Source organism: Penicillium atrosanguineum, assembly GCF_028827265.1.
Source record: "Penicillium atrosanguineum strain IBT 20685 chromosome Unknown utg000008l_segment0_segment0, whole genome shotgun sequence".
Taxonomy (NCBI): domain Eukaryota; kingdom Fungi; phylum Ascomycota; class Eurotiomycetes; order Eurotiales; family Aspergillaceae; genus Penicillium; species Penicillium atrosanguineum.
The window spans coordinates 3076920-3094632 of record NW_026623140.1 but is presented as its reverse complement, the minus strand read 5'-3'; the positions used below and the strand labels follow the sequence as shown (position 1 = coordinate 3094632).

Sequence of the window (17713 nt, the reverse complement as noted above, 5' to 3'; positions counted from 1 at the left end):
GGACAATTGGCAATTCTCTACGATGTAGAAGCTGTCGACTTTGCTTTTATAACATCTTGGACTTTATCTTTGTCCGCAATTACTTGAGGTCGGTGGTATGTGTTCTTTGTCTGGTTGATTTGATCCTCCGCACCACCAATTTGGTACAGCGTGTTTCAATTTAGCTAGGAAGATGACCCCTATTTCGATTCACGAGTCTCAAAATCAGTCTCAATCTACAGGGAGTAGAAATATGAGCTATCGCCAGCTCTGTGCGAGCCCGACAATGCCCGCTCCACCCTCGCAGAGTGGTCCATGGCATCCTCCGCATTTATCGGTACCCTCCGATACCAACGGCCCATAGAAATGGCGACGCAGTTCCCCTACTTTTTTTTCTATCTTTTCCTACCCACCTCATTCTCCTTGAACTGCTTGAATGGACCTCTCCCGTCAAACAGAAGTAGGCCGTATCAACAATCGCCTCGCACTGCACCAGCAACACCTTGAATTGCCCCCGCACTCCACAGCGAAGCAATCGCCCATCAAGATGGCCGCGCGCGACCCTATTACCTGCCATGTCCTCAACACTCTGACCGGCACTCCAGCCGCAAACCTACCCGTCACTTTGACGCAGATGATCTCTTCCACCTCCAAGCCCGCCACCTTCCAAGCTACTACCAACGCCGACGGCCGTGTCGCCAACTGGACGCCCGTCGGCGGATCCGCCTCGGTCCCTTCCATTCTGAGCGCGCTTCCCGCTGCCGATAGCAAGACGAACTGGGCCGTGCGCTTCGAGACTGGTCCTTGGTATGAGGCTCAGGGCATTGAGAGCTTCTGGCCTGAGGTAGAGGTCAAGTTCACTGTTAAGGGTCGTGGTCGTGAGGGTGAGGAGGGCTGGCGCCATTATCACGTCCCCGTCCTTCTGGGTCCTTGGAACTACTCGACATACCGGGGTTCTTAAATTTTGTATATACTGCTGTTAAGAGTTTTTTTTCATGGGAGATATTCTTTTAAGAGTATGGGCTTATCGCAAATTGCGTGTACTCTAATTAAGATATCGGATCTATGATCCATGAAACAGTTGAACTATTCTTGTAGCACTAGTTTCGTGGTTGATGTAGCAAAAAGTACATTGACTATACATCAACTGGCAAGATGGCCGAGTTGGTCCAAGGCGTATGGTTCAGGTTCACCTGATCCAAGTTTCCATATCTCGTTTTCGGGGCGTGGGTTCGAATCCCACTCTTGTCATATCTTTTTGCTTTTGCTTTTTCTTGCAAAGCTAATAGACTAGTTCATGTCTGCGTAGTTTTCCATGTTTCATCCTTTTGCTGAGATAATATCCGAGAAAGAGTGCAATTGTGAATGTTAAAGAATTACCTCCGGGTGTCACCGCATATGCGTGCGAGCTTGGAAGTATATAGATGTCTCATTCAGATAGGATCCACATCAATACTATTGTACAAGTTGGAGAATAACGCCAAGCAGCCATATGAAAAACCAAGTGATATTACACAGAAAACATAAAAAATCCTTTATTTCTTCCAGACCGGCTCAGTTTTGCCGCCATCCCCAATGTGGTTGTACGGTTTGTCGTATCGGTTCTCCACATCTTCATTGTGCTTCTTCACATCCTCTGGAAGGTCGTCCCTGAGATTACCCTCATGATCCGCAATAGGGGATTGTTTTCCATCGCGAAGAGTAGGCTCCGCTTTGTTGGAGGGAATCGGATGGTTGGGATGCCTGGTTGAAGCGTCGTTCTTATCCTGGCGTTCAGCATGGCTTTCTTCAGACTTCTCCGAGGATTTCTGAGCGTAGTATCGCTGGCTAGGTAGGTTGAAGGCCGTGCGACCGAGGTAGGCGATGGAAGAAGGGGCGCGCAGGTGCGGTTGGATTCGTAGCAGTGAAGTCATCTTGAAGGTTTGATGTATGAAGAGTCTGAAAATATTGATTGGGCTAACTTCTCCTTTAAATTGATTTTTAAATTGATTCCTGATATGAATGATCCGCCTAGGAGATCATCACTTCTAGGGGTGAAATCAGGTTTGTGGAGCTTTCCGGGGTGCGAAGCTGCTCATGTCGCTGCTCCTGGCGATGACGTACCTCGATGTCATATCTGCCAAGAACCCGAAAGGGTAGTCTGTTGCTACATCTTTTGCAATCTACAAGGTTCTTACCATGAGAAACGATGCCCGCAGGGATCTAACTTGCGAAGCCCAAGATCAGCAACTTTATACTATTTTGTAAGGGATTGATGCGTGTTTACGCAGAGTCCGCCGACGAGGCTTAGTTTATGGCAACATTATCTTCTTTTTCTAAACCCTAAGATTCAAGTCATGAAATACAGTTGGAGGTTTTATCCGGCATGAACATCTGCTCCGGCAACGAGACGAGAGACTATTTTGGAGCTGGCCCGTTGAACGGGCGCAACGAGCACAATTATGAAGGTGGTCAACAAACTCACCTTATCTATCTTTCAACTTTACGATCTTTAAGCCAAACCCCTTCCTTGTCTCCTTTCTACCTTATCGGTAGGGAACGATGGAAAGAATAAAACAGTCTCTATCGCCGTGACTGCATTGAAGCGGTTTTGTTTCTTTCTACTTCGACCAGCTTCCATGTAGGCAGATTTGGCCAGGCTAGGGATAGATGTAGACGAAAACTCCCTACTCCTCTTCGATGGACTTGATGTGACTGCTTCTCCGCTTTGTCACTTCTAAGTTGTTCAGCGCTGACACTGCACATGATGTTGGCGTCGTACCCCGAGAATCCCTGTTATTCACGGACGCCAAGGGAGAGCCAGAGTCCAAAAGGTATAGTGGTGTCTCAAACTGAGCATTGCCACAAGCAATATCCAGAAGTCGGAAGTCTCGACCTTTGATGGGCTCAGTTGCGTAGTTACAGACCGAGCTAATTCTAGAAATGCGCTAAGAGCATCGGTGCTGCCACATTCTGCAGCAAGAGAGAAAACGTTCGAGTGATACAAAGTTCCCCGCCCAGATGATCCAGGACTTGAGCGCCGTGGCATTCAGTATAGCAATGAATATTTATCACATCATTTAGTCTGGCTATTTCTGCGAAAAGAGTGGCCTATGACCTCTCATATAGGGGTTTCATATAGGGGGGATCTGTCCGCGTCAAAAAGCCCAGGGACACTGTCGAGCTCAGCATCAGCTTCGCAGCACACGCTATATGCTATTATGCGTAACAAGCCTCGAAGGCGAATTCAAGGGGAGAAAAAGGGGAGGAAGCCGAGCGGCTAAAGTTGCCCGCTTCTATACCTTACCGAGCGGCCTGGACCCTGAAGTGGAGACTCGCTATAAAGTGCCAATACGAATATGCCCTTGGAAGAATTGTAGATAAGTAGTACAGAAATAGCAGTCTCCTGAAGTGTTGATGAATAGAAGGTATAGACTGATTATCGATTAATGCGGAAATCAGGATCGGGCATCAGCTCGTCAGGCTCGGGAGGGAGTCGATCGCTGATAACACATTCCACTTCATCTTATTTACATATCTAAGTCGGACGATCACAGCGAAGCCGACGATCGGGGACAAGGGCGGTGTTGATATGGCAGCACGCGCCAACAGGGCTCAGTGACGTGACCGACACGTGACCCTCATGACAGCCTCGGATCCAACCGAGATGTCCTTTTGAGACCGCGCCTCCACCTGCGGAGCTACTTTCATCCCCAGCTTCACTTTGCGTTTTCTCAGTGTGGTTCTGAAGATGATCCGGTTTTTCCGCATCTGAGCTGTGAATAGGTGTTTCAAGTCTTGCCCTTTTCTTCCAACCCGAGTCGCATTCCCTTCTCCACTATGGCGTCGCTTCCAGGCTACCCGGCTGCGGGGAGAACGAGATCGTCCGAAGGTGCCACAGCCACCAACACTGATGGTGACTCCACATTCGAGAATGCGACCTCTCAAACAGAGACCTTCGACGACGCCGAGACTGTCTTATTGAACAAAGGTTCATCGGCCCCGGATCCAGCCGATAACGTCACGGAAGTGAACGAGAAGAGCCTCGGGCGTTCTTCAAACCTCAACGATGTTCCTAATCAAGAGGAGCCGCGCAAGTGTTGGATCTGCTATACAGACGAGACGGAAGATTCGCCTTTGAATTTGGAGTGGCGATCTCCCTGCCCGTGTGCCTTGACAGCCCACGAGGCATGCCTGCTGGACTGGCTTGCCGATATGGAGAACCCTCGTGCGCGCAAGCGAAATGGCGCCAGTGCAAAGATGGTGTGTCCTCAGTGCAAATCAGATATAGTCGTCACTCGCCCACGGAGCTACGTTGTCGATACCCTGCGCATGGCTGAGAAGGTGGCGGGTCGATTGGTCCTCCCGGGCATGGTCTTTACGGTGGCTGGAACTGTGTGGGCTGGCTGTTGTGCACATGGGATCTATTCGATGCATCTGATCTTCGGCTCGGAAGAAGCAAGACAGATCCTCCAGAGTAGTACCGAGGGTCCGTGGAATCCCGGGCTGAACGTCGGCCTTCCTCTTATTCCGCTGTCCTTGATTTTCTCTCGCACCCGCTATGGCGATGGCCTTCTCCCAGCCATCCCTGTTCTTTTCTTCGCCGCGCACAGCCCTGGGCAAGAGCCTGACTTCGATCTCTGGCCGCCTACGCGGGCCATAACATTTGCCGCTCTGCCGTATGTCAAAAGCATCTACGCCTCGCTCTACGAGCGATTCTTTGGTGGGTTGGAGAGGAAATGGATATCCGAGGTACAGCCTCGTGCGGCGGAAGAAGTGATGGATGAAGTACAGCAACAGGACCAGGCTGAAGGCCTCAACCGATTTGGCGAAAATGTCAATGGCCAAATTCTCATGGAGATAGATCTCGAATTGCAGGTAGGGATGGGCGATGACGACGAGCTGCCAGAGGCTCCGGCTCTTCCTGCCGCAGAGAATCATAATGGCGCTGACCTCGGCGCTCAGGATGGACAGGCACAGGGACAGAACATCGGGCAGGGCCTGGGTCTCGGGCGCCGCCAGAACGAAATTATCCACGACACCGGTAACCTCGCCGAAATTGTACTCGGAGCACTCGTTTTCCCCGCCATCTCCGCATCAATGGGAGGCCTTTTGAAATACGTCTTGCCCAAGTCATGGACCACACCGTCTTCGGTCCTCGAGCGCAGTCGTCCCGGTCTCCTCCAGAGCCGCTGGGGTCGCAGCGTCATTGGAGGATGCATGTTTGTGCTTCTGAAAGATGCACTCATTCTTTACTGCCGGTGGAAGCTAGCGCAAACTCACCGACGACGCAAGGTGTTGAACTACGACAAGTCCAAAAAGAAGGGCAGGTCCAGGCGGTGACCTGGATAGATGAAGTACGCTATCTTCTTTCTTTTTCTTCGGTTCGTTTTGGGACACTGTTTGCATTCCGTGGCGTTTAACAAGGGAGTCGAATGATGATTTTGGCGGGACCCGCCTTTGATACGCATGCTTGACATATGATGCCTCACGACTATTAAGATACAGTTGCCATTCTCATTGATACTCCCCTTTTGATATAACATGCTTTCTGCTCACCAAGGGGGCTTCTATACCTGTAATTATTCAGTGTTGGAAGATCCAGGCACTCCTGTAAAATGAATCAACTGGATTCGACACTACCGAAAATCTTCGAGAGGAACCACCAGGAATTAAAACCTGATAGTAACATAGGCGGGATCGTATCGAGTTTGGAGATAATATCAGAAGGCCTGTTGGCAAAAAAGAAGACCCAAGAGCAAGGCGAAGGGGAAGGGAAGAGCTACTTCAAATCAAAATACACATTGCTAGGATAGAACAATTTACTACTAGCACCTACAGAGAGATAGAGATAGTACACAATTTAATTCGGGGAGTACCTGATATCAAATCCCCTCCTGTGGTCAGGGGGTTGAAGACAAATAGCGCCGACGGCCCTGTTTCGAATGAAACCTTCCTGGATCACTGAGTGTCAGGACTTGGGCACTGCAGTACATGAAGTTGTGCTTAGGTAGTACGACAGGTATCGGTCGAAAGGGTTGAGAGGGCCTCACGGCCGCAATACATTATTCGGAGAGGGTGCAAGATACTAGTTTATCTTTTTTTCTTTTTCTTGTGCCTTCCACAATAAAGTAGACTGAACCTGCTGCTCACGCCGAGCCTCAAGATTTCTACAGCAGACAACTCACTCTTTGCTACCTTACGATTTAGGAGGTGATTTGAAAGCTGACCGTTTGAGATGAGTAGCTTGCTTTTGGTGTTTACTTTTTTTCTCTTCTGTCAATCTTTATGAAAATGGATTTGCCCTGGTCGAGGCAGTTGTGGTTATAGTCATTGACACTGCCGGGATAAGCGCGCGGCTAACACAAGGCGGACAAGATTCTGCCGTCAGGGAATTATTCACCCCGTAACTGCGCACCGCGTGTCTTGCATCCCCCATAAACCATCAATCACAATGCGGTCCCTATCACCGGCCCTCGCGTCCCTCGCGAATGTCTTCCGAATCCCCATGTCGCTGACTCCGGCCCGGCCGACCGTTTCCCGGGTCTGCCACGAAACTTTGGCCCGCCGGTCATCACCACCACTCGGCCCGATCACCGCGGCCATGCAATCAGCTCCCTTCTCGTCGACAAGTTCAATGGCGAAGAGAAAGAGCGGCGGTCCTAATGTGGACAAGCGAATCAGTATGTTTCCTGACAGGATGGCAAACAATTGCCGCAATTGCCCGACGCGTTGCCAGCTGCCTGGACCACGAAAAGCATCGCAGTTCTAACATCGAAACCAGCTCTCATCCGCTACTTTCTCTACCATCCTCTGACTCCGCGTCCTCTCCGATTCTCTCGCAACCGTTACCTCCGTCACTGGACCATCCACCGCGCTTGGCAATTGTTCCAGGCCAAGCAGCGCAGCGCCCATGAACTCGAGCTCGAGCGCCAGTACCAGGCCATGCAGTCTGCCTGTGAGGAGCTGCGTGTCGGTGCCGGCGATGGCGGCAGACTGTTCCGCAAGTCGATGATCAAGAAGGGTATCTTCACTGACATGTTCCCTATCGAGTACGGCCGCATGCAAACCGAGTACCCCGCCGGCGAGGGCTGGAATCACGACTGGAAGCGCCCCGAGCGGAGATAAATAGAAAATTATACGGACAGGGGTTGATTATGGTGTGTTTTGATCTGCTGTTAAGTGGATCGGCAGAGGAAGACTTTGTATCATTTGGCGCCATGTATTATATGCATTTTTTGTTGCTCCCTAGGAGCATTTGACTGTATTGGAGGCTGTGCCATATTCCATTTGTTTCCAAGATCTAGCTGTCAAATTTAAGAGTCAATGGACTCAATATCTACAAACTGCGCGTGTACTGTGTGCAAATGATATGAAATAAAAGGCCCTTGGAAACAAGGAAACGACCGCATTGTATGAGAGTAGAAGAAAATCACAGGAATTACTACAAGAAAAGAAGAGAAAGAGAATGAGCAGCAATAGCAATGCACTTCGGAGAAAATGAGGGAAACAGAAATCCGGAGTTGCACGTGCATGAGATCGGGATATAAAGGAAGGGCGTAGGGCGTTAAGGAAAGATTGTTAAGGTATCCCGAGAGAACAGAAAAAGCCAACGGACCGAAAAGAACACAAAAGCAGTCGTTCCCGACCAAATTGAGCCAGGGATCGCACAAGAACCTCCCAAACGCCAATGATGCATGATACAGCGGAAAGTCGAATCAACCGGCAAAGAAGCGCTTAAGCCAAGGCCATCGAGTTCCAAGAGAAAAGATAAATCGAACGCTGCGCAGAGAAAAGAGTCACAATGTGGAAACGGTCACATAATCGGGTCATTAGAGAACCACGCAGCAGGAGCTTTTCCGCTTATCAAAGGTGAGGAGTGCGGCTCGGGTAGCGGCTTCGAACACGTCGTCGACACCCTCGCCGGTCAAAGAGGAACATTCGAGATATTTGCGAGCGCCGACCTGTGTCCCGGTCTCGTTGCCTTCTTTGGTCGTCACAAACTTCAGCGACTTCTTGCGCATTTCTTCAATGGCCAAGGGATCTTCGCGGAGATCCTTCTTGAGCCCGACCAGGATGATGGGAACACCGGGGCATCGCTCGTTCGCTTCTTCAATCCACTGTTTCTAGCCGTTAGTGATCGGAGTTCTGTTGCTGGAGCGCCGCGACGAACCTTGTGTTTCACGTTGGATAAAGAATCTGGCGAGTCCACGGAGAATCCGATCAGCAGGACATGCGCTTTCGAGTACGCTAGCGGTCGCAACCGCTCGTAGTCTTCTTGGCCCGCTGTATCCCAAAGAGCCAATTGTACTGAGCGGCCGTCAACTCGGCAATCGGTCACGTAGTTTTCGAATACCGTCGGGACCTAGGCAACAACAATTAGAGGATGTCAATGCGAGAGAGTTTGCTGACGACGAACATAATGCTATAATGGAAATCTGATTAGTGATTTCCTTCTTCAGGGAATGTCTAGTAGGTAGCAACTTACTGTTGGAAAGTAACCAAGGGTGAAAACACTGAGTAAACTGGTCTTGCCGCAGGCACCATCTCCAATTATCACAAGCTTCCTAAACAGGTGGATCGGATTAGCATCTGCCGATCACACGGGCCAAGCGATTTCAAATCCTGTAACGAACCCCAGTATCTCCAGGAATGGCATTACTACTGGGTCGCTGGAGGTACTGAGCGAACTCGTACAATTGGGCTTGAGGGGGGTATGACAAAACACCTCGGGGTAAGGAAAATGGCCGCGCGTACCTCCGCATCACATTGTCATTCGGTTGCTGGGCCATGATTTACAGTGGCACGTCGAATCGAGTAGGCGAATTAGTCGGAAGGAAAATATGATGATGATCGAGAGGATGACGAGTCTCGGGGCTCGGTCAGCTAGATTGTCGAGGCGTGCTGACCACGATCGCGACACGGGAGTAGACAGGGGTGATGGAACTTTAGCCCTGCGCACAATGTACTTTTTCTCTCACCCAATAAAAGGAAGGAGAGGAGGGGGATGGGGTTGGCCTAAAGCACAAACCAAAGTGACGTGACGGGTTGGGGTTTGAAGGGGGGGGGGGCTCGAAGGCGGTCGGACTTTGAAGATGGACAAAGTTGAGAGAATGGAGAATCCTGAATGGTCCCGAGATTCACGCAGAAAAACGAGTGAATGTGCAGATGCGTGAAAAAGGAAGAACACGAGTTGTTGATGAGATGAAGGGTTGACGGTGAGGGTGGGAGGGAATGCGGTTAAGCAGAATCCGGAGATTTAAGGCTCACACCCGGGGTTTAGAATACGGAACTTGATACACACACGGCAGTCTTCCCGTCTACGGCCATCCTCTCTGTTTCTGCTTAGAAAAATCTGCCTTTAGTTATTTTTAATTAGCGCTGTCCGTGTCTCACTGCACAGTGGAGCAATGCGTTGCTGTCACGTGGGGATACACCGCTTTGATAGATGGGCATAACAGAGCGGTGTGCTACTGACACGTGACCTCGAATCGATTTCGACGTCTGTGCTGGCGGAGCATATTCTCGAGAATACCACATAGTGAAAATTGGCTGCACTGGATCAATGTAACTCTTCAGATTACCAAGTTACTGGTAATCCGTTAAAAAAAACTCTACTTGAGATTGCTGCCTGACTGGTCAGGCACGAGCTCGCTTGCGGCGGCTATCCCGTTGCGGCGGCACGACAACCAGCCAGAACGCAGGAAAGCCCATCGCTTCGATCATCATCCGGCATAAGATCTCGCTGTCTTTGCGTCCCGCGACTTTCGGGGCTCTGCTTTGCTGCTGGCCCTGGCTTTAACCTCCTGTACCTCTCACTCCGCCGGCCTCCCACCGCCCCGGCCTCATTTCGGATCTGCGATCACGTCCTGACCCGCCGGCATTATTGCCTTCCAACCCCCTCCTCGACTACGATCCCGCACCCCTCCTGTTTGCTACACTGGCCCTTTGCAAGTGACAAAGGATTTTTGTCTTTCTTGACACGCGCAGCGGAGTCTCTCTGGGTCGGTCCTTGCATTGGATTGACCGGAGCTTTGTTGGTAGGCTCTTTCGCCCTCCCGCCTCTCCGCTTTGAAGCCTTTCGCTTTGGACCCCCCCACTCCCCGACTTCAACGTGACTCTAGACTGGGACTAACCCTCCTTCGCCTGTGGTAATAGTCCACTGCGTAGGCAGTCGCTACAAGCTCCCCGATTCATTATGGCAACTCATTTATCGACCGCTCCGACACCACCTGTCAACGGCGACGCGCGGGGACCTTTGAGCCTTTCGACACCCGGAAACATGTCAGCACCGGCACCCGGTGTGAATCGCAAGAAGCAAAAGCGTCGACAAAAGCAAGCTGCTCGCCTGGCAGCGGAGCCGAACCCCTCGCATGCCTCCGGCGACCTCGCCGACCCGGCTGATGATCGACACTCCTACGATGACAATGCCGACCTCGAAAGTGCGGATGGAAATCATTCTGGAGACGACCAATTTTACAGGAACGGGGAATCAGGCTCACACCATGACCTTGCTTCTCCAGACGAGCCCGACGATCATCACCACCTTATGGGCGACCGATCAAAGAAAAAGAAAACCAGAAAAGGCCGCTCTGGATCACACACCCACGCTGATGGCAGCTCGACTCCCCTCTCTACTCCTTCCGCCACCTTCTCCCATCCTCCGCCGCCTCACTCTCTGTCTTATCCCACCAGATTCCCTGCCCGATCCGGCAAGGAAAACAGCATTTGGAACCAGTCATCACTGGAGGAACGCGAGAACATCCGAACTTTCTGGTTTGAGTTGGGCGAAGAGGAGCGTCGCCAGCTTGTCAAAGTCGAGAAAGATGCTGTTTTGAAGAAGATGAAGGAACAGCAGAAGCACTCGTGTAGTTGTACTGTCTGTGGCAGGAAGCGCACTGCAATTGAAGAAGAGCTGGAAGTACTTTACGATGCGTACTACGAAGAGCTTGAACAATACGCGAACAACAACCAAGGCTCCTTTGAGGAAGGAGCTCCCATCATCCCACCACCTCGCTTGTACCAACCCCCACTTCGATCACCCGGCCAGCATACTCGGACCCATGGCCAATTTCATCCGTCACGAGGCCGAGTCCAAGAGGAACCGGAAGATGAAGAGGATCTTGAAGATGATTACGACGAAGAAGAGGAGGAAGAGGACGAGGATGACGATGAGCTGTACAGTGACGATGAATTTGAGGACGAGGAAGCCCGCGCTGCTCGCGCGGACTTCTTTGCCTTTGGTAATAGTCTCACTGTAAAAGGTAAGCGTGCTAGTTCCTGATTGATCTGATATAGGAATGGCAGGAAGCTGACCCGTGGTTTCTTCAGACGGCATTCTTACGGTGGCAGATGATCTTCTCAAAAATGACGGCAAACACTTTATCGACATGATGGAGCAATTAGCCGAGCGACGAATGCAACGAGAAGAAGACACTCAGTACAGCATAGCCACCGCTCACCAATCTTTCCATGCCGGTCACAATCACGGACCTCTCGACGACGAAGACTACGACGACGAAGAGGACGAGGACTACGACAGCCAGGAAGAAGAAGAATTCGACGAGGACGAAATGGATGCCATGACCGAAGAACAGCGTATGCAAGAGGGGCGGCGAATGTTCCAAATATTTGCAGCTCGAATGTTCGAACAACGAGTCATGACGGCATATCGAGAGAAAGTCGCCGAGCAGCGCCAGAAGCAACTCATAGAGGAACTTTTGGAGGAAGAGAATCGAAACGAGCAGCGGAATGCCAAGAAAGCTCGCGAGGCTCAAAAGAAGAAAGATAAGAAGCGCTTGCAGAAGCAGGCAAAGGAAGAGGAGAAGGCTCGCCGAGATGCCGAGAAAGCAGCGGAGGAGGCTGACATCAAGGCCGCACAGGAAAAGAAGCTTGAGGAGCAGCGCGTGAAACGCGAAGAGCAGCGGAAAAAGCGCGAGGCTGAACGCAAGGCCCAAGAGGAAGAGCGTGCACGCAAGGAAGCCGAGAAGCAACGGCGTGTTAAGGAAGACCGAGAACGTCAAGCTGAAGCTGAACGCAAGCAACGCGAACAGAAGGAGGAGAAGAAGAAACGAGACGAAGCGATGCGCAAGGAGAAGGCCGATCGCGACAGGAAGGCCAAGGAGGAGCATGAGCACAAGATGCGCGAGCAGCAGGCGAAGAGGGACCGGGAGGCCGTTCGAGCGGATCAAGATAGGGGATTTGCTAGGAAATCAGCGCCCCTATACCCTGCTTCCATCCCTATTGCTCCAAGTCTCCCATCCCATCCGTTTACCGGCTCGCTTCAATCACCACTTTATGCTACAGCTTCACCTGTTGCTCCTAAAGCGTCAACCCCCGGAAGACCACGCCAACCGTCTCAGCAGGGATCGCACACATCCTCTCCTCATTCACAGCCCGGGTCCTCAGATTTCCCTCTACAACCGTCCATCTCACCTCGCTCTTTGGCACAACCGCAGGGCAGACAGGGACCTCAGCACCAGCCTCCTTTACACCATCCTCAACCTTCTGCTCCCCTCTCGCCTCTTGGTCGAAATGTTCCTTCTGGATACTCAGGATTGGGCGGTTTGCCCTCCAACCCTTCGGGTCTACCGCCAATGGGTGGCCGGCCTCTCCAATCTGACTTGCATATGTACTCTCCTAACTCTGGCATGATGAGCCACCTGCGCGGGTTCGCTGGGCCGGGAGGAATTCCTGCACCGCCTGGAATCGGAGGAGTGCGTCCCATCCCCCAGGGCCGAGGGTTCCCCTCAGAGCCTGGGCATGGCTTTCCCTTCCCCGGACCGCCTGGGATCCCCGGTGCGTTCCCTATGCAGCAGAGCTTGCCAAAGTCTCATTCACGGCAACCATCTGCATCGTTTGATCGATCGCCGTTGGAGTCGGGTTCCCAACCGTTCTCGATTACACGACCAAGCCCCATCAAGCGCCCCTCAAGCACAGCACAAGATCAGCAGGAAGGTAGTCATGCTCCATATCAGCGAGAGGTAGATCAATTGAGTACTCAATTGGGTAGCAGTGCGCTTCTCGATGATACTGATGATCCATACTCATCGAAGCTATCCCAGTCGTTGCCCGGTGCCACGGCTCCCGGACAGTTCCCCACGCCATCACGGGCTAGTTTCCAGGGATCGTCGCTGTTTGCAGATCCTCTCGGTAAGCTTTGCCCAATATCAGTTGTCATCTATGAAATTGTTTAACTAATTTGCAATAGGATCGAAACATGCGAATTTCCCTGCAGTCGGTCCTGGCTGGGGTGCTGCTCCTTTCGGGAGCACGGCCTTCCCCGGTGCATCTACCTGGGGACCTACACCCACCGGAAGTGGCTGGTCTCATAACGCCTTTGCAGCCGGTGGTCACCACCGCGCTCATACGTCGCGACCTGTGACCATCCGCCTCCTGGTAATCCAATCCTGCAAGCACTTGAACACGTTGAGCCCTACTCCCGGTTCTGGAGGCTACCACAACGTGAATCTAGTGCTAGGCCAGGTGGAGCAGCTCCGACCATCGAACGAGCCCGCAATCTCACTGGATGAACTGCTTGATATCTGTGACACAGAGGGAAGCCCCCAGAATGGCGGCGGGTCATTCTTCATCAAGGAAGATGAAAACGGCCGGTACGTCAAGTTCGAGCCAGACACCAACAGCGCCGTGCCTGGTCATCGGGGCAGCCTCGTGCCTGGTGATATCGGCAGTCCAATCCCTGGGAATAGCAATCCGGCCGCCTTCGGTGGATTCGGTACTCCCTCCGTCCTGCGGCAGTACACCTCGCCACCGGCTGGATTGTTTGGCGGGACCTCCTAAGGTAGCCCTCTGATATCTTGTTACGCGCTCTATGGGAATGACTCCTGATGCCCCCCTCTTACTGTTTCCTGTTTTTCTTTGTCTCTGATTGAAGCGTCACGGGTTCACGTCATGCACACGTTCTGAAGTGTCTTTTTCTTTTCTGATATGGGATTATGGACTATTGCTGATCCGTCTGTCCTTTTTCCGGTTTGTGTTCAAGTCGGCTTGACTTGAGCTCGGGGCATTCGGGTTTGTTTTTGTGTACGTCATGACTTTACTGGCCTTTCTGCATTATGCAGCGATATCCAAGGAGATTGGGACAATCTCCCTCTCCGTCGTCGTCCTTGAACCAATTGCATGATCGAAGGTTTCTTCGTCTTTTATTCCGCGGCCTGTGGTCGACATAGTCGTACATATTTATCCCAATACCCGCAGGTGTGAAGATTATCAAGGCCAAGGGTCAAGTTCTCATTCGAGTCATTGCTTACAGCACAGGAGAGTTGAAAACATAGCTCACCTCGTTCTACATTTACGAAAAAGATCAGAGGACCAGTATTGGCTATGTGGAAGCAATAAAGTTGCTGGAAAGGGTATGGTGTTATCCAGAGACAATGGTACACTTGTATATACTCAGAAGCGAAAAAAAAGCATCACGGGCGAGAGGCTGGCTTCCAAGGACAAAAGACGACATAAACAACCAAGGTAAAAAAAAAAAGTCCCGCGCTGCAAGTCTCATACACAGAACCCCCAACACGAACAGGGACTCGATCAGTTCCAACACAATAGAAAGGACCTTCTCACACATCTCAGTAAAGCTACTGTCGCTCAGTCACGACACCCTCGTAGTCTCGAGAACGAATGTACTCTAGGGTACGCTCAAAATGACGCTTCGGGCCGTCGAGGCTGGAATTAGGCTCATCCTCGCTGGTTTGCAGGTTGGAGTGGATGAGCTCGATGAGACCGTTAAGATACTTGGTAGTAACTGTCTCGTTTTGCTGGTCGAAGTAGTAGACGTAGCGGTTGAGGATCTCGACAAAGAGTTCGACTGACACAGCAGTGTCCATGCAGGCGTCCGCGACACGCAGAGCGCGCTGGAGACACTCGAGGACTCGTTTCCCGTCCCGGTAGAGCTGATGATATGTTAATATTCATGGGGTCAAATGTTGAAAAATGATTAACTTACGCTCTGGGGATCTTCATCCCCGCGCTGGGGGTTCTCGACAACCCACCAGAGGTGACTTGCAAGGTACACGGCACGGCACTGATCAGGCTTCTTGAGAAGCTTGCTTCCGTGCAGGGCAGCCTTGGTGATAAGGGTGTCGTAGTTCTCCTTGGAGAAGCCACGGGCACCGTGAAGGGCACCCGCAATGACGCAGACGGCCTGGAATTGGGCACGCGAGTCGCTGATAGCATCTTCATAAATGGTAAAGGCCTGTGCGAAGAACTCGTAGCTGACTTCCTCAAACCCGGTCTGGTCGGCTACCTCACCACACATTACAAAGAGCCGCAGGGCCAAATCCGCACAGCCGGGGTTCACCCGCTGGTAGAGATTGTTGACACACTGGTGCATGAAACGGTAAAGAGCCGAGGATTGCGATTGCCAGTTGTCCTCATAGTGCTCGCGTGACTTCAGCTTTCGAGCCAGGCGAATCGAGGCTGTAATAATGGCGGGTGTGGTGTATCGGATGCGCTCGTTGCCCTCCATATAGGCCTTGCGCGTTGCTTGAAGAAGCTATGGGACAATATTAGCATGGAATACAAAGTTCATGAGAAGGGGTCCATACCTTAAGCTGGATGTCATTATCTGGTGCCTGGATCAAATGCACCAGCCGTGCAAGCCATCCTTGCTCCTCAATTGTCTCCTCGGTTTCCCCTCCCCGTCGTTGCGTCTGCGCACCAGGATATCCTGCAGACTGTTGAATGCCCTCCTTGATTAGGACCTTTGCGGTCTGCAAAACACGGTCAAGGTTCTCTGTCGACGAAACAAAAATCTTGTTCTTGAGCAAACTTCGAATAATTTCGCCGGCAATGGACCTCCTGGTGGGATACGACTGGGATGTGAGAAGCGGCAGGTAGTGCGGTAAAGCCAAGGCTGTGAAGATAGAAACATAGGAATGGAGCGGGGCGCTGAGAAGGTGGAGAATGTGCTGCTGTGTTGGGGCCGAGTGCAGATCGGCATGATCGGTGTATTCGGCAGTTTTTTGAGCTGCAAAGTCGAGGACTTGGTCAACATATTCCAGCTGGTCCGGGTAGATGTTCAACGCGAGGTTGACTAGGGACACCAGTAGAGCCATGGCATCTTGGATCGGCAACGCGCGCGTCTTGATCAGATCAACAACCTGCTTGTAGAAGATATCGTACAGCTTGACTTCTGCGGGAGAAGCGGCCTTCTCGTCCTCCCCATCGGCGGCTTGTTCTGGCTCCTTTGCGGGAAGAATAGACGTATCCTCGGGCTTGCTTGATTCATCAGTACCATTCTCTTTGGTGGTGTCAACGGCAGTCGCCTCGATGGGCTCTTGCTTCTTGTTCTCCTTGTCAAGCTCGAGCTTCTGCAATAACCGAGTGACCGCTTCTTCCTCATTCTGCTTCCGCGCTTCTGGCTCAACGCGCGACTCCGTATCCTTCTGGGCATATGATGACAACCGGTCCATCAGACCAATAACGATCTTCTTCAAATCAACATGTGGGTTGAGCCGAGCGATGGCGGAGAGCAGGAGGTCCAGGGTATGGAGGTGGAATTCATCAGGGAAGACCTTTGTGATCACTGTCGACAATATCAGTAGCCGAACACCACGCGCAAATCAAAAGGGGACCTACCTTCCAATAGATATTCTTGTGCCAGGACGTCGCGACACTGCACCACTTGCTCCAGAAGCGCCTGTAGAATGCCGGACTTGTATGTCTCGAGATCCACTAGCTGGCTCAAGCGCACAATGTTGCTGCCCACCAGGAGCTCCAGCTCGCGTCTCTCCTGTATCCGTCTTTCCCGCTCTCTCGACGGACCCTGGTGCTGTAGCCGGACCCAGAGCTTATTCATCTCCACGAAATTGGTCAAAACGAAATTGATTGAGTCCTGCAGGTTGCCCTCGGGGCCGTCACCAGTCCCATCAGGCAGGTAATCTCTCGCCTGACCAGACAAATAGTATCGCAAGAACAAGCCCCGAATCGGGTGCTGGACGCCACGGCTCATCTCCATCATGTCCTTCATGATCTCCTTGACCGGCGCATCCTCGACCGACATGTATACGGTACCGACGGTGATCATCAGGTACAAACGAGGTACGATATTACCGGCATATTGAACCAGCTCATACAGATCGGCCAGGTGGTTGACGGGGTGGTTCTCTTTGAGATAAACGGACAGGTGTCGCAGCGCATCGAAAACGGCCATGTACAACTCATAATACTGCTTCGGACCGAGACTCGGGGTTCGCAATTCGGAGACAAGAGTTGATCTGTAGCCAGACGTCACAAGGATGCCGCAATTAGCACGCGTGGTTGTCTTGCGCAGACATCCGACGGTCCAACGTCGTTGCCTTGAGGGGGAGGGGGGGAAGAAGACGACTCACCCACACTTGAGCGCATCCATGAGCTTTCCGGGGTTCTCAAGGCATTTGCGCATCATGGCCGACTGCTGCCGCACCACGCCCAATGCCTCCTCGAGGAGGCGGTTTTGGTCCTCGGGGACAGGCGGTGGGCTCGCCATCGTGGAGCGAGTGAGGGGAAAACTGAGGAGGCAGGGAAGGGCTCAAGAGCGACTGGAAGGGAATATTCACACTGTTCACACTCGGAGACGACAATTCATGGAAGTGAGGAGGAAGGTTGGGAGCAGGGGAAGCGGAAGAAGGTGAGTTGGAGTTGGAGGCCAAGCTCATCTCATTGGGTGACACCATGGGGGTGGACAATCCCCGAAACGTCACTTTAACTACTATTTACTGCTCTGTTCTGACTGTTCTGACTGTTCAGCTACGCT

At 51.9% G+C, this 17713-nt stretch overlaps 7 protein-coding genes across 7 annotated transcripts; 4 read left to right on the top strand and 3 right to left on the bottom strand.

The window, feature by feature from the left end:
- Window positions 1–415: 415 nt before the first annotated feature.
- N7443_010696 (hydroxyisourate hydrolase) lies at window positions 416–940 on the top strand (the record flags this gene model as incomplete). Its single annotated transcript, XM_056890752.1, has 1 exon — window positions 416–940. One exon carries the CDS (start codon window positions 416–418, stop codon window positions 938–940), a length of 525 nt encoding a protein of 174 aa, XP_056737243.1.
- A 574-nt stretch (window positions 941–1514) lies between these two features.
- On the bottom strand, window positions 1515–1892 carry N7443_010695 (uncharacterized protein; the record flags this gene model as incomplete). The annotated part of the gene is made up of 1 exon (XM_056890751.1): window positions 1515–1892. The coding sequence occupies one exon, from the start codon at window positions 1890–1892 to the stop codon at window positions 1515–1517; it is 378 nt and encodes a 125-aa protein (XP_056737242.1).
- Window positions 1893–3798: 1906 nt separating this feature from the next.
- N7443_010694 (RING finger domain protein) lies at window positions 3799–5301 on the top strand (the record flags this gene model as incomplete). Its single annotated transcript, XM_056890750.1, has 1 exon — window positions 3799–5301. One exon carries the CDS (start codon window positions 3799–3801, stop codon window positions 5299–5301), a length of 1503 nt encoding a protein of 500 aa, XP_056737241.1.
- Window positions 5302–6412: 1111 nt separating this feature from the next.
- On the top strand, window positions 6413–7086 carry N7443_010693 (mitochondrial 54S ribosomal protein mL40; the record flags this gene model as incomplete). The annotated part of the gene is made up of 2 exons (XM_056890749.1): window positions 6413–6641; window positions 6743–7086. 2 exons carry the CDS (start codon window positions 6413–6415, stop codon window positions 7084–7086), a joined length of 573 nt encoding a protein of 190 aa, XP_056737240.1.
- Window positions 7087–7790: 704 nt separating this feature from the next.
- Window positions 7791–8750, bottom strand: rho2 (uncharacterized protein; the record flags this gene model as incomplete). Its single annotated transcript, XM_056890748.1, has 5 exons — window positions 7791–8078; window positions 8132–8323; window positions 8378–8383; window positions 8447–8525; window positions 8716–8750. 5 exons carry the CDS (start codon window positions 8748–8750, stop codon window positions 7791–7793), a joined length of 600 nt encoding a protein of 199 aa, XP_056737239.1.
- A 1406-nt stretch (window positions 8751–10156) lies between these two features.
- Window positions 10157–13758, top strand: N7443_010691 (uncharacterized protein; the record flags this gene model as incomplete). Its single annotated transcript, XM_056890747.1, has 3 exons — window positions 10157–11222; window positions 11290–13110; window positions 13169–13758. The coding sequence occupies 3 exons, from the start codon at window positions 10157–10159 to the stop codon at window positions 13756–13758; spliced, it is 3477 nt and encodes a 1158-aa protein (XP_056737238.1).
- Window positions 13759–14555: 797 nt separating this feature from the next.
- Window positions 14556–17446, bottom strand: N7443_010690 (vacuolar protein sorting-associated protein 35; the record flags this gene model as incomplete). The annotated part of the gene is made up of 5 exons (XM_056890746.1): window positions 14556–14870; window positions 14924–15472; window positions 15525–16504; window positions 16558–17195; window positions 17310–17446. 5 exons carry the CDS (start codon window positions 17444–17446, stop codon window positions 14556–14558), a joined length of 2619 nt encoding a protein of 872 aa, XP_056737237.1.
- Window positions 17447–17713: the final 267 nt, after the last annotated feature.